General features: G+C 40.2%; 1 protein-coding gene across 1 annotated transcript in view; it reads left to right on the forward strand.

Moving 5' to 3' along the window:
- The window catches only part of LOC111863647 (high-affinity choline transporter 1), a gene marked incomplete in the record, with an annotated part of 165,168 nt that overhangs the window by 136,228 nt on the left and 12,154 nt on the right, over positions 1-16,786 (forward strand). Inside the window, 7 exon segments of the mRNA XM_033751155.1 lie at positions 5,419-5,604; positions 7,423-7,530; positions 8,801-8,956; positions 10,017-10,165; positions 10,278-10,427; positions 12,333-12,462; positions 14,878-14,959. Coding sequence (XP_033607046.1) covers positions 5,442-5,604; positions 7,423-7,530; positions 8,801-8,956; positions 10,017-10,165; positions 10,278-10,427; positions 12,333-12,462; positions 14,878-14,959 — 938 coding nt within the window.

The raw sequence follows: 16,786 nt of genomic DNA on the forward strand, positions 1-16,786 counted from the left end.
TTGGAGCATATCGAGATAGGTTTGTCCTGTAACGGTGTTTCCTGAGACACAGCACAGAAGACGTTCACCTTAGGGGAATCTCTTTCGTGCTCAACTGTTTCATGTGGGTGCTCTGTTCCCCAAATACGCACATTGTGACGAATGACTGTGTCGCTCAAGTGAAAAGTCGCTTCATCACTAAAAATTAAACGTGAAATGAAGCTTTCGTCTTCCATCATCTCCAGCATCGAATCGCAAAATTCCATCCGCTTCCTTTTGTCGTAAGTGCATGAACGAGCTGCAGTCTGTATGGTTTCAAATGTAGACGTACTGTTAGCACACGCCAGACAGTGGATTGAGGGATCGCAAGCTCACGGCTAGCTCGATTTGTTGACTTCCGCGGGCTCCCCTCAAACGCAGCACGGATTCTCGCCACTTGTTCCTCGAGACTCGTGGTCGTCCTAGACTTTTTCCCTTACACAGACACCCACTCTCTTGAAACTGTCGAAACCACCGTCGAATGTTCGTAGGACAGGGCGGATTAATGCCGAATCGCCTTCGAAAAGCACGCTGCACCGTGACAACTGAATTTGTTTTCGCGAACTCGAGAACGCAGAACGCCTTTTGCTGAAGACTCGCCATTCCGAGGGTAAACGAACTGAACGTTGCTGGAAGAACGACGCGACTTTAGGGCCCTTGTGGCAGCCATTCACGCGCGAATGCATTCAACCCTTTATATAGGCGGGTTTCGGACTCAGTAGAGAACACTGTTCTCAGCAGTTCGGTTTCATCCGCTGTTACGCAATGAACCTTCTATTGTCTTTTATCTCCGGGGAAACGGTTTGTTGTTTGCGCTGTTCCTACGCAACGGCCCACTGTTATTGCGTTGCTACGCAACCAACACTCTTTGTTAGGATGTTCCTACGCACGGTCTCAACAATTTCCATTGTTTTCGTTGCCCAGAGATGGACGACATATAACACGTTACAATATATAGAGACTTGGTCTGGACGATATGAAGAAGTGGAAAATCTTGACCCTACCAGGACTAGAAATCCGACCCCTCGGTCGTCCAGCCCGTAGCCAGTCGCTGTACTGACTACGCTGTCACCAAGAAGTTTTGCCATGAAATTTCTGTTTCTCTTATTCCAATTCCCGTTCATCATCATCATCATCATCCAACCGTTCTATGAATTAGTCGTAATCCTGTAACTTTAGCTGCTCAGCCCTCGTTAATTAAAACAAGAAAAAATATGACACCGTGTGGTCTGGTAGGCGAGAACCAGCATTTCAAGGTATACAGTGCCTCCGAATTCAGGTACTGAATATGAGGCCAGCATGTTCCTCCAAAACAGAAAACAAATTCCGTGGCTTGAGTCCGCAAACGAACTATACCGACCGAGCGACAGCCGCTTGTCGGTGAAGTTAGTGCCAACTTAGCGGATAGAGGACATGTTTCTCCGGATAACTAATATTCTACCCGCCCGCCACAGTAAAGGTGCCGTACGTTTTTTAACTTTCTGATACCCGAAATATATATGAGATAATAAAGCGATCGTGGATAAAAATGTATCTCGAGATATTAACAGATTTGCACCCTTTGAGTCCTCCCAACCCCCAGAATACTAAAATTGTTTTGATGAATTAATGGAGGGATTCATACACTGATGGATGAATGTATGAACCGTAGGCCATTAACGATACCGCATCAAATACAGCTGTTATTTGGCCTCTAGTAATTCGGGAACACAATTGCGTCAAATTCAGTTGAAAGGCGAAGGCGTCATGCCCAATATCAAGGCACTAACCCGGCTTGCGCCTAGTGGGACTAAGGGAAGTGTGGATCCTCGATAATTCGGCCGAGGGTCGAACCGGGTAACTCCCAAATACAAGTCCGAAGGTTACTGTTTGAGCTTACTTGCTCGGCCACAAGATGGAAGTGCCCAGCTCCGAAACCTGCCCGCTTTCTTCCCCGGGAGAAGGACCTCTGAGTCCCATTAAACAGGAAACTGTGGGCCCAAAACCTGGTCTGATCGTAGTGGCGGAGAGAACAATTACAGCCCTTGCAGGGAATCGAGCCCATATCGTCCACCCAAGCTTTAGTAAATGGAAAAGAGGAATTTTATACCTGTCTCAACCTTAAAGCCACGTTAACAACATTAGCATATATCTGAACAGACGTGCTACATACTTTAATAAAAGCTCTGGGAAGTACTTGCCGTTGTAACGTTTTTACCTAGTCGTTGCCTAGCAGCGTTAGAAGGATACACATGAAGACACACATACTGATGGGGAAGGATTTATGAAGTGCGCCGTTGAGATGGGCTCAGGTGCCCTGATGTGCATACCAAGTTTCATAAAGACTGGCTCACGCATTCAGAAATTAATGGGACTACACACGGGCACACAGACAGACATGGTGATACAATAAGTACTATCATTTTTTTTTCAGAATAAGGCGCGTAAGCAAAAGAAGGAACAGTGCGTATATTTTTACAATGATTTACTGAAAAATGCTTGGAATACCTGTACTTAGAACGAAGGATCTTACAAAATAAGATCTCGAAGAATTAAGATGTGAAGATGTCGTCTAGATTCAGCTGTTTCTGGGTCTGTCCAGTGATGGCTTTCCTGCTGCTGATGAGAATCCTTCGATCAGCTGGAAGTTGTCAGCTCAAGGAAGTGATGGAGAGTGTGTGTGGCTGAATTGGAATGCAGAGCAGTGCTGGGATTTCCTTGTGTTGAAACTCTGCGCCCTCTAACTTGAGTAACATAACTACTGAAGGAAGTACCCGTGCCACAGAGCTGACCTGCGGCACTACTTCTAAGAAAAGCGATTGCACGAAGACGTAGAGATGTAGAATATAAAACCTGTTATACGGGTATACGCCCCAGGCTTTGTAAGCTAGTGCGAGGTGCAGTGGTTATCCACATCTCCGTAGGTGCGGGTTGGTAAGTAGTGCTTTCTGTTTGCTTCAGACGAAGCATGCGGTGTTTTATTTCTCTCATTTGAGTAACCCCTCGTTCGCGTCCCAACACTCTAATTTAACCGAAATATTAACACTCATTAAGTAAAATCAATTTAATTTCCTGTTCTAATCTCTTCCAGGTGTGATCTTTGACTCTGCTATCCCTGTAACAGGCCTTGAAGGCCCAAAGGGTTGTGAGACATCGATGCTCCCACTTTTTCTCTAGACAGTCGGTTCACAGATGGCAGTAAGCTTCTTAGCTTTACGCGCCGTCCGAACTTTACCCCCCAGGAAGATTCCTGGTACTCATTTCTGTTAGAGGCTGAGTCGACCCCAGGGCCATAGTGCGACTGGAAGGATTAGGTCAATTGAAAAGTCAACGTCCCCGGGTCTTGATCCTACGACCTTCCGGCTTGTACGTGTAGCAAAATGCCTCAACCAACTACATAACCGCGTGCACATTCTCTGTTACCAACGTCATACGAATGTTCGACACTAGCGAGGATTAAAGTTCATGAACTGATTTTAAAGCTGTGAGAATCGTTAATCTAGCTTTGTTTTTCTTCTGATGGACGGAATTCTTTAACACGTCCACAGTTCTTGAGGGTCCGTGATATATTTTGACATTTTGCGATACTGTTTTTCACAGAATAGGCTGGTCTAGAAGTAACTCTCTATATTCGGGAGGGGAGTGGTTCATATCTTGTCCACGACACGAGGTATCATGACTGAAGTTTCTCATGATTTTAATCGCTCCCTCTACTGAAATGCTGGGACAGTGCCTCGATTAGGCAACGACAATTTCCATCCAAATCTTTTCCATTTCGTCAGTCATCCTATTAACCTACGCTATATAGTCGATACTGAGAGCGTCGTTAAATAACCCACAAAATAAGGATTATCTCCTCTAAAAGAATGTCCTTTGTCAAGCACAATTTTTCTGTTGTAACTAAACTCCGGGCCTAAGCTCGCGAGAAACGTTTCTTCACACTTCTGTGTTCGAGGAAGCTGACTAACATGACGTCCCCTTGACGTGGACACCCCAAGGGTTTCTCCTGTTAATGTAGCAGCTATGGTTCTGCTTTCCAGCATAGCACTGATCCACCTGCATATTGCAGGCTCTGTGCCATGCCTTCCAGCAGCTTGTTTGATTACATCAAATGAGGTTCTATCAAAAGCTCACTCTATGTCAAGGAATGCTCCTAAGGCAATATCCTTGTGTTCAGTTGCACTTTCTATGCGTGTTACTACATTGTGTAGTGCACTTTCAGTAGATTTACCTGTTTGGTAGGCATGTTGGTTTCGGTGTAGAGGATATGTCCTCAATACCCCGTCTCTGATATGCCTATCCACTACTTTCTCCATCGTTTTCAAAAGGAAAGATGATAGGCTGATAGGACGATATGCCTTAGCCTCGGTATAATCAAGTTTCCCGGGCTTTGGAATAAACGTCACTTTAACCTGCCTCCACGCTATGGGGATAAAACCATATGCCAAGCAGGCTCTATATATGCGACATAGGTGTGGAACTAAAAGTTCTGCCCCATGTTGCAAAAGTGCCGGTACAATTCCCGCTGATTTAAATGGTCAAAAAGTGTTCAGTGCCCATCTTATTTTTGATTGATTAATTATGACTTTGGCCAGGTTCCAGTCTACCCTGTTCATTTTGCTTTGGCAAGTGTCCAGGTTCTGCTGACCATGTCCATCGTCCAATTTGTCAATCAATTTTGAACCAGGAAAGTGAACTCTGAATAATTCATTCAGTGTCTCCCTTCCTGTTTGAGTATACTGCCCGTTTGGCAGCTTAATCGTGCTGATCTTATTGGTCACCTGTTTTGCCATGATTCTCATGAGTCTGGCACTGCCTGGTACATCATTGATCTCCTGGCAGTACCTCCTCCATGAGGATTGCTTGGCTTTCCTTATTTCTTTCTTGTAACAGGTCAGGGCTTCCTTATAGGTGTCCCACTGCCCTGTTCTTTTAACTGTATTAAACAGCTTTCTTGTTTTGGTTCTAAGCCCACTCAGCTGTTTACTCCACCAAGGCGTTCTCCTTGGTCTGCGAGTGGTCTTAGCCGGACAATTCTGATTAAAGGACGAGATAATAGCCCGTTACACCTGGTCAACGGATTGATCAACATCCTTTATTGTGCATATATTACACGAGATGGCCTCTAGATTTACCTTTGGGTCATCTTTGTAAGACTCGCAATTGGTTCTCTTAGGATTCCTATAAGTAGTTTGATCTACTGTGATGTTACTTATTTTAAAGCATATATATCTGTGATCCGATAGAGACGGCTCATCAGATATATGCCAGTTACTTACCAGGTTTCCTATATTATTTGTCCCTAGTGTCAAACCCCCTCAGAGTAAGTCATGTTCCTTTAAGGGGTCATGACCCCAAATTTGTGAAACTATACAGAAAAATGTTAAGTGGACAGCTCTGGGAATATTGTGCATGTTTCAGAACAAGATTCCAGTTACAGTACAATGACAGTTTATGTGTGGGGACTTGCTGGCATTGTGGTGTTCTACATTGCGATGCTGGGCATTGGTATTTGGGCCGGGACGAAGCAGAAAAACCAAAGTGAGGAGGAGATCATGCTGGCTGGCAGAAATATCGGCACTATTGTAGGAGTCCTCACGCTTATAGGTTTGTGGCTATGTCTGTTATCTGTGTCCCTAGGGTACATTATATTTTTATAAGTTAATGAAACATGAATGAAAGTATGGATTATACGAGGGCTTTTCGGAGAGTAACCTGTGTTTATTTTAGACAACTGCCATTGGAGCGGGGGAGAGCTCGCGCCTGAAAGGTAGCGTCACGTGACTCATTCCCTTGTAAACCATCATATAACTGGTCACCTAGTGTTTGTGCTTGTCTCTACAGAGTAAGTTATGATGTGTCCTGCTATTGAGAATCCCGCCAGCTGCGAAATTCACCATATTATCTGCATTCTTCACGCTGAAAACACGAAAAAAAAAGGTAAAGCTATCCATGTAACAGGCCGTGGAGGCCCATAGGGTTGTGAGATGTCAAGGTCCCACATTTTCCGGACAGTGGTCTCACAGATGGCGGTGAGGTTGTCAGCCTCACTCTCCTGCAGCCCTTCACCCCTAGGAAGATTCCTGGGGCCATAGTGTGGCTGGAGGAACACGTCAATTGATGAATCCAACCTCATTAGGAACCCCCAACCATCTGGCTTGTAGTATAGTGTCTCAACCAACCGTGTTACCCCATGCCCCTAAAAACATGAGTGTTGCGGAAATCCATCGTGAATTATGCGCGGTTTACGGCCAAAATATAAGGAGTGAAGGAACTATAAGACAGTGGCATAGAATGTTCAAAGATGGGCCAACAAATGTTCATGATGAAGAGTGAAATAGTTGGCTGGCCATCTGTACTGAGTGATGATCTTGTTCAAAGTGTTGACCAAAATGTTGTGAAAATGCGCTTCAAAATTTCAGAACTTTCACGTGAATTTCCACAAATTTCACGCACTCTCCTCTGCAAGATTATCATAGTTAGGCTAGGATATCACAAGTTTTGCGTAAGGTGGGTTCCGAAAATATTCGCAGGCGTGCCCCAAACGCAGAGGACTTTGAATTTTATAGAGCACTGCCACAGAGATGGCCATGAATTTCTCCATCACATTGTATGAGTAACAGATGATGAAACCTGGGTTTCATTTGTGATTGTTAAACCAAAAGTATTCAAAGCAATGGATGGACACACAATCACCGAACAAGCAGAAACCATTTAAACAAACATGGTCTGAAAGAAAGCTGATGACATTTGTTTATCTGTTTTCTGGGACAGCAAAGGATTGGTGATGGTGGAATTCGTGCAACAAGGAACAACAGTAATGTCAGAAGTGTATTTTGAAACACTAAAAAAACTGGATAGGGCCATTCAGAACAAAAGGCTTGGAATGCTGACATCCTGTGTAGTGCTCGTACAAGACAATGTGTACCTGCATAAAGCTGCTCGTGATTGAGCACTCCAGGAGCAATTCAACTTGATGTTGCTTGACCAGACCCCTTACAGACCCAATTTCACTCTGAGCAACTACAAACTTTTACCTACCTGAAGAACTGGTTGGGATCCCAGGGCTTCAACAATAGTGAGGAGTTTATGGAAGGTGTCAAAACATGGCTAAGCTCACAGACAGCAGACTTCTTTGACATAGGCACAAAGAATTGTTCCCCAATATAAGTGCCTCAATTCCAGCTGTGAATACGTTGACAAGTAACTTAATTACGAGTATATGTGTACTTTTTTGTATATAGAATTTTTTTCTCGTTGCTTGTTTTGTTAACAGCAGTATAGGCTGTCCAATCATGAATTTTACATAAAATTCCTAAAATATAAATTGATTGTCAGTTGTATCAGCTTGCCATAACACCTGCCACAGATTACAGACTGAAGTTAGCATGTCAGTCACAGTCAATATAACCATTTTTGTTTCAGCAACATGGGTTGGAGGAGCTTACATCAATGGCACCGCTGAGGTGATGTTCACAGCAGGACTAGCGTGGTGCCAAGTTCCAATAGGATACAGCATCAGTATTATTTTAGGCAAGTTCCTTCACGCAATTACTGAGATTTTGGACATTATCCATCATCCTGCAATTTGTTTAAAACAGCATTTCAGAGACTGGACTCTATTTCTGTCTGGAGATAGGGACTAGATCTATCGATTCAGCCAAATTGAGTAGGCTTTTCCATTAGGATGGAGATAGAGTCCAGTCTCCAAAACGTGTTTTAAATGAAAAGCAGGATGATAAAATGTCAGAAAAGTCAGTAATTGTATCAATATACTATCATCACAAACTTTTGGATCTTATTTTAAGTTCCTCCATGTTCTAAAGAACTCTAGAGCCCACTGAACCTTCTACCGTGTATAGAATATGATGCAAAATGTCAGAATAAAAAACAGCCATGCTTCACATTGTAGAATGTTCGGGTTTGATTCTTGGCCTGGAGACCAGCTGCTTTGTGTGCCACCCGTGGTGTTTTTCTTCCTGCATTCCTGTTTCTTGATGTGAACGTGGATTGTAAGGAACGTTACAAAGTCAAAGCTAGGTAGTAAATCAAGGATGGAAGCTTTTCTGAACAGTATTTTTTTTATTGCTAGTGGGGTGGGACTAAGTCCCTTGTACTGCGGCCACTTCTGGCCTATTGTACCAGCCCCAGATGATAGGTGAGGATGATTCTGGAGGAATTGATGGAATGAAGATTGGCAGGGGAAACCGAAGTACTCGGAGAAAACCTGCCTCAGCGCCACTTTATCCACCACAAATCCCACTTGACCAGACTCGGGATCGAACCCGGGCCGCCGCTATGGGAAGCCAGCGACTAACTGCTTGAGGTATGGCACGGTCTTCTGAACAGTAACAACAAATCAAAATACAAATAAATAAAAAATGACTGGTTTCACAAATAAGAATAGTTGAACTAAGAACTGGGAGCCTTGGTGATTTTAAGAGCACCAGTAGAGGATAAGGAAAAAAGAACCTACTAAATATTGGGGAAACTGTATTGTTTCGCTCTGAATAGGTGGGCTTTACATTAAAACGGTAATGAACCCTTGCGTTCCATAAAACACAAGAAATTTTTTTTACAAACTAACCAGATGTTAGCTGCTCAAGAATGAATCTGCTCCATGAAGCTCTGTATCAACTCCACAGGTTGTGTAGCATCAAATGCTGGATGAACGTGAATTATGAATTAATTAAGGTTATGGAAAGAAGTGGTTATGGTCTACTTTAAGGTAGCTTCTATTCCAACATCTGCATGGACATCATTGTCACCCAAGGAACATGAAATGCAATGCTTAATATTGCAGCCATGCTTCTGTTTGTCCGTAAGATGCGTGATGCCCGCTATGTCACCATGTTGGATCCTCTGCAGCAGAAGTATGGGAATCGCATTGGTGGCCTCATGTACATGCCAGCACTCTGCGGTGATGTCTTCTGGATTGGCTCAATCCTCAATGCCCTAGGTGAGGCCTATCCATCAAGGCTTCAGAGAGTGTGGGAACTAACTCCGTGGAGCTGAGTCCTTGAGGAGCTGCAAGTCCCTCAGCTACTAAAGAATATCCTAAACTTTTATGTAACCTGAAGGTTCATTTTTGTGTTCACAAGAGCTTGGACACTTGTCCCCATCCTGAGACATGCTAATCCAGTCCATAACACCCTATCCTGTATCTCTAAACTCTTATCTTATTATTATTCTCCCACTTATGTCTAGGTCTTCTTAGTTGCTTCTTTCCCTCTGGCTTTCCCACCAAAACCTCGTATGCGTTCGTCTTTTCCCACATGTATGCTAAATGTCCTACCCATGTAATCATCCTTGACTTAATCACTCTGTTTATATTTGGCTAACAGTGGAAGTTACAAAGATCTTCATCGTGCAGTTTTGTCCAACCTCCTATTATTTTGTCCCTCTTCGGTCCTGCAGCCTGTCCTCAAATACTTCCTATGTTTTTCCCTTAATATCAGAGTCAAAGTTTCATACCTATACAAATTTACATGCAAAGGTAGAGTTTTGTATGTTTTTGAACAGCAGACAAGAAGACACAAGGTTCTAAACTAAATGGAGCACGCATTACACAAATTCAATCTGCTCTTAATTACATCACAAGAATTTACAGAGCACAACTGCATGCTTTGTTTTTTGAGGCTTGCAAGTAAATATGGAAGAGAAGGCATTAAAACGTGCTAGATATTCAATATCAGAGTACAGGGGCCAGGTCTATACTGTAGAGTAGCTTATGAACACAGGTGCTGACAGTATTTTGTTTCATGGCAGCATGCTTAATCTTCATACTGACTGAATTCGACTCTCATGCATCACAGACTTCTGTGGCATGATCTGTGTCAGAATGCAATGGCCATAATTATTCTAACATAGTTTGTCTTTCCATCTATCAGTACTTCCATACAAGTGTAGTAAGCCAAGCTTCTCATTTAAAATGCTGATAGAATGCCAGTTTTCCCTGCAATAAGGAAGAAATCCAGATGTTTCTGTTCAAATCTTGTATTGTAATATATATGTTACAGGCTCATCACTGGTGGTGATTCTTGGTATTGACAACAAAATATCTGTGATAGCAAGCGCAGTGTTTGCAGCTGCTTATACGATAGTTGGAGGCTTCTATAGTGTCTCTTACACAGATGTCTTTCAGCTCTGTCTAATAGTCATAGGGCTTGTAAGTGTCAGACATATCTCATTATTGAGCTTCAATATGAAATGGAGATCGTAAACATCCTTGAAATTAACTTGTTCTGACATCTGTTTTCTTATGGTTCATATTGTTTTAGCTTCTATCAGTTCCTTTTGCGTACCACAATGAAGCTGTTTCAAGAAGTGCATTGTCTTCCAGTGATTGGATTGGACAAGTGGATAGAGCAGATGTTGGAGAATGGATTGACACTTTGCTGTTGCTCATGTTGGGGGGAATTCCATGGCAGGTATTCAGTTTTTAAGTCACAGTATGAAATTATTTTAATTGAATTCCATTGTATATGTACATTTTAGATCCTTAGGAAAGTGAAATGTTGCAGTTTGTATATTGTCATTTGTTTGTGAGAGTAATGTTCATGGTGGAAAGATGTAATACAGTTGGAAGTAGACACAGCGTTTCAGACATGTTCTCAAGAACTTCCGCAAACTTCATTGGGGTATGATGTTCATTTATTGCAGATAAAATTTAATATTTATTTTCATTCATTTATGTTTTCTTTGCTGATGCACTCAGTAGCATGGACTATATAATGTGCCACTGCAAGAGGATTAATGGATAAAGACTCAGAAGGGTTGTGGAAGGAAACAGTCATGACCTGCTCTAGGGTACTATCTCAGCATTATCATAGATTGGCTGATGAAAACCATGAAACTCCAGTCAGGATGGCCATTCTCCAGCCTTACATTTGAACCTGGAACATGTTTCATGAAAACAAAATATTACAATTGAATAATAATTGAATAATAATAATAAATTGAATAATAACACTGAAAGTGGTGTTTCTAAATGGCAAAAGGTTAAACAGGGTGTCCCTCAGGGTTCTATCCTGGGGCCATTGCTCTTTTTAGTATATATTAATGATTTACCATATATAATAAATAAAGTGTCAAAGCCAGTTTTATTTGCGGATGATACCAGCATACTGTGTTGCAAGTCGAACTACAATGAACTTGTTATTACTTTAAAAGAAATTCTTGAATTAATTAATGTATGGTTTTCTATTAATTCGTTAACTTTGAATCTGACAAAAACAAATTGTGTCCAGTTTTCATCAAAACCTAATTTACCAATAGATATCAATATAAACCATGGGGATATCCAAATTAATAACACGAGTACACTGAAATTTCTTGGAATAACAATTGACAGTACTTTATCATGGAAAGAACACATCAAATATACAGCCAGCAAATTAAGCTCGGCTAGCTATGCCATCAGAATCCTAACTTCAGTTATGTCCCTAGAAAGCCTATTGATGACTTATTATGCCTATGCCCATTCTATCATGTCATATGGTATAATATTCTGGGGTAATTCAACTAATAGTGACCAAATTTTCATAATTCAAAAAAGAATAGTTAGAATAATAATGAGAGCGGGTAACAGGGACTCTTGTCGACCAATTTTCAAAGCATTAAACATTCTTCCATTCTATTCACAATATATTTTCTCAATATCTGTTTTTGTGGTTAAGAATATGGACAAGTTTGTAACAAATTCAGATATTCATGGCATGCACACTAGATGGGGTTTAGATTTACATTATCCAACCTGTAAACTGACTAAAGTGCAAAAGGGAGTGTTTTATAGTGGGATTAGGATATTTAACAACTTGCCATGTAGAATTAAAAGCTTGTCAGAGGACATTAAAAAATTCAAATATTCCCTAAAAAATTTTTGCAGGTGGGCTCTTTTTATTCCTTACATGAGTATTATGAATGGAAATCAAGGAATGATTGTGCTTCCTATAGATAAAGATTGCGCCTATTATTTGTCACATCTAGAATATATATTATCTGTCTGTGTTTGTTTATAATTGTTGTGAATGGCACCTAATTTTTGACGTTGTTTGTTTCGGTGTTGTGTCTGTGATTTGGTTTGATGTGTTACTTGTTTGTGTTCTACAACTGTTAATGTACTACAATTATATGTGGCCTTTTTAAATGTCTTGGATATTTAATTTTTAACAATTTATCATTTTAAATGTACTTTTTATTGACATGTTCTATATCTCAAGGCAGCACTGCCAATTGTAGATCTCTGGAACGAAATAAATATGTATGTATGTACAAAATTAACAGTACTGTTGACTGCTTGTATGAATATTATTTGATTCATTCTCTTCTTGTAGGGTTATTTTCAAAGAATATTTTCTATGAAGACAACAAAGGGTGCACAAATTTTATCAGTTGTGTCATTCTTTGGTTGCATAGCCATGGCTGTTCCTCCAGCTTTCATCGGAGTTATTGCAAAGAATACAGGTAAAAAGATTTCTTAATTCAATTCTCATGTTCAATGCAAGACAACATATCCACACAAAATCTACACAGGTATCTCTATTTAAGGTTTCTTTGAGGACCAGTGGATTCAGAATCTAAACTGAAGAAATCTTAAATGGAGGTAATTTAATATTCAGTTTACTGACTAGGGATCATTAAACTTGAATATTAAAATTAGGTAAACCACAATAAAAAAAAGCATTCACTATTTTGCTGACAAGCCCCCCCCACACACACACACACACACACACACACACAACCACCACAGAACCTCCTACTAGAAACACTGAGGTTGCTTTGGGATAAATGGAATTGCATAGAAGAACTGATAAGATTTGCCTCAGATTGTCATGCCTGTTCTCTCTTCTGAACACCATCATTTCATACATGATGCCATCTACTGATAGAAATGCTGTACTAATCAATTAATATCAAGCCAATTTAATTGGCTGAAGGTATACATACTAGGGTTAAATGGAAATTATGCTATATTTCAATACTATCCATTTTAACATTGTCCCCCCCCCCCCAATCATCGATATATTCTTTCCAAATGAATGCTTATCAACAGGTTTCAGCATGAAAACTCTTGTGTCTCTAATCTAAACTGATAAATTATAAGTAATTTTCTTTGTGCGCTACATTAATATTCCTTTGTTTCATGCTACAATAACATGATATGGACGGTGTCAGACATAGCCCATGTGTCACATACCAATGCAGTGCCTCAGAATAATGTTACCACAGTTGTAGCACAATAATGGCACATAACTACCATAGCAACAGAAATTAATAGTACAATATTATTGGCAAGCTATTGTGATTGGAGATTTTCAAAATATCCACAATTAGCCAAAGGGTGGAAGTGCAATATGGTATCACTATCCAAGACACTGCATGTTGTGTGATCTGAAGTTTTTGAGACATTTTCTGAAATTAAATTTCATGTACAGTAAAACTTGGTTATAGCAACATCGGTTTCTGCGACACCTTGTCTATTGCGTCAAATATTCAATGGCACGAACTAATTCCTCATAAAGCAACTGGTTTTATACCTTGCTTAGTACGACATGCACAAATGCATCAACCTCGTATGTAACATCATTTTCATTCCTGAATTTCTCTGATATCGTGGGAAAGTTCGATGTGTCTGCCCACCCTCACTTTCTCTACTTGCTGACGTGACTGTCCTGGAAGAATACGACCGCGGGCTGCAAGAGGAACGTGGGTTTTATGCGAAAACAAGGGTGTGGGGTGAGACTGCGTGAATAGTGCAAGAGGACGTGGCAGGTTGTTAACTGCATTCCTTTCCTAGAATCTCGTCTAACAGGACCTCACATTGTCTACTTACCCTATAGTGTTCCTGCCTAAACCCAGAGAAGTGCAGTAGCGAAAACATGGCAATGAAAAGGAAAGTTTTAAGCATTGAAGAGAAAGTTAAAGTGATTCGTGAAATATTTTGTGTATTGTCAGTGAAAAGCGCTGTAATATGTCTTTGAAATTACACATTTGGGCAATTCCACATTAATGTTACGTTAGTCTGTACTTAACTACGTATTTCACTAAAAAAATGCAACATTTTAACTCAGTTTTTGGTAGATTTTTACGTGACTAACATAAGGCTACTGTGGAAGTACCCATTTCGGTTATTACGACATTCGTTTATAACGACACTATTTTTATGTCCCTTTGATGACGTTATAACCAAGTTCTACTGTATATGTAAAATAGGCATCATACTGAACTCACGATGACCAAGAAATTTTCATTGAAACTTCTGGAACAGACTTATAGATCACATGTGACTGAAAGACATTAAGAATTTTGAGAAAATAAGAATGCAGATAAATAAATAGAATATCCCCATTATGGATGAAATTATCCAGTTCTTGCAAATAAAATGTAAGAAGTTACTGCTTACAGAGCTAAATGTTAGTGTTTGCATCCTGTTGTATATTACTGCAATTGTAATTGTTTTTATATACACCAACACAGTTAATTATTTTATAATATATAACCGGGTAACAGTTATTTAATATCATAGTTCCACAGTATGATTCAGTTATTCAGACCATACTCAGGTGTTCTCATTTAAAAATAAAATGTAAAATAAAAGAAGTGGTAATGCTATTAAAGTTTGGAATTTGATCCAACTGACATATTGCTGTCATTAGATCATCTTCAGGTGGTCATAGTTTAAAAATAAAATTGAAAACTTAAAATTTAAATTATAAAATTACAATTTTTTAAATGCTAGGTTTTATGTGTTTTATGACAACCAGAAGATGATCTAAGGGATTGAAACACATTGTCGTACTATAATAACAAATAACTACTGCGTTGTTGTAATTATAATTCACATATAAAACTAGTTTTACTCTGTTTCTAACATTACAGATTGGTCAAGCATTCAAGGTTTCCAGAGAAATGTTTCTGAATCAGAAGGTGAAATAATTCTTCCTCTTGTTCTGCGCTACCTAACTCCCAATGTAAGTATATAACTTTTGTCGTGATTTTAAATGACTATAGATGGGTTTTGGATTGGTAAACAGATTTATTGCATGCTTATACACACAACTCATAATTAGAAGTAGCTATAATGCTATTGCTAATTCACACACTCTGCAGTTCAGTAAAACATGTATTTAATCTTCTCTGCTGCATCTGTCTGCTGTAGCTTCACCAGTCGTTACCTGGTGACGGATCCCAACAGTGCCCTCTGCTTCCAGGCTTATGTTCTCACCGGCTGGCGACTGCCCCACAACTAACTAAACTCAGTCAGGGTCAGATTTAATTTGCAACTGGTGGCTTACCGCCAATCAGTTCATCCTGGCGCCAAGCCTCTTGAGGCTTATGACCAGAGATTTTTTTTTCAACTGCACCCTTGTGGTCATAGTCCTTATGTGACATTCTCTCTGGTGAGAAGATGGGTTTGTCTCTTTTGAATATGCTTGGCCTTTCATCAGGTGTATGTATTGCTCATATAGCATATCACTGAAAATTCTTCCTTATGCACTATGTACAAGTCCTCTGTCAGTAAAGATCATGCCTATATTATACTCGTATACCTTATGCACCTTATGCTACAATGGCAGCTTAGTCATTTGAACGGTCATTAGCATGACCACCTCCAAGTTTAAGCCCCTTATATTTTCTATGTCTGGCTTTGCCTTGTCCTATATCGCAAACATGTTAATTCTCACGATTTTGTATGACTTTTGCCTGGCGAAGCTGTCCTTCCACACTCCCATATGTTTACATGGTGGGGTGTTTAACTAATTTAGTCCAAGGATAACTTCACCCTTACCATCAGCTGCCATCATTGTCACAAGAAATGCTTATTTAGAAGAGCTTCTTGAAAGTTGTGTTTGTATTTTTTTCAGTACTGGTTGTTATTATTAGATTGTGGGTGGACAAGGCAAACCCCAAATAGTAGCCTAATATGTGAAAAATTCTGAACTCACTTCCAACTGTTGCCAGTAACCATAAATAAACAATACGAAAATGTGTCAGTATAGTGGAAATGAATCACATGACAACCAGATTACAACCAACTACACATTCATTTATACCGAATATGCATGAAAAATGGATAATGTGCAATGTAATTTTGGTCTTGATATGAAGTCAGAACTGTGTGAATACAGGGGACGTGGGCCTCATTGTAACATAAACTGTACCAAATTCAATCCAGAAAATCGTGTCATGAAAATAACCACCACTAAACTTACATTAAGTGTGCATGACAGTTAATCTTAAGGCTTAAAGTAAACAGCAGCAATATGCAATCTTAAAATAGAAAAATGAAATTGAAACTCTATCAATTGGCTATCAATATGAAGAATCGAATATCTCTGTTTCCAGTAGAACATGTGTAACAGTGTATTTTTTTTTTATCAGTAATCTGTCAGACGACAGGTCCACAGTCTCTCCCAAAACAGTTTCTCCCCTTAATGCGATCTAGAGATTTCTCCTTCAAATGAGAATATCCTCTTCTGTCCCCAAGGTCATCCAGCATCTTCTTGCGTCTTCTGGTTCGCATACATGGTGTCTCTGTGTTTGGAAAGAGACTATCCAGGAAAAGTGATAATGTGGTAGTTTTTCCATTTGCTTTCCACATCGCAGTACAACAGCCGTTCAAACCACTCTGGTCACGCCTGTTGCTATACGAACTTGAACCATCTCGAGCATCATTTGCTCTGTGCTTCAAGTCGCTACTGATGACGCTGCTTCCGGCATCAGTTTTTGGTTTTTGGTGTCCCTCTTCGTCTGATGCCTACCCTTTGACCTGTCCAGCAAAGGAGGC

Source organism: Cryptotermes secundus, unplaced genomic scaffold (genome assembly GCF_002891405.2).
Source record: "Cryptotermes secundus unplaced genomic scaffold, Csec_1.0 scaffold234, whole genome shotgun sequence".
In the NCBI taxonomy this organism is placed as follows: Eukaryota; Metazoa; Arthropoda; class Insecta; order Blattodea; family Kalotermitidae; genus Cryptotermes; species Cryptotermes secundus.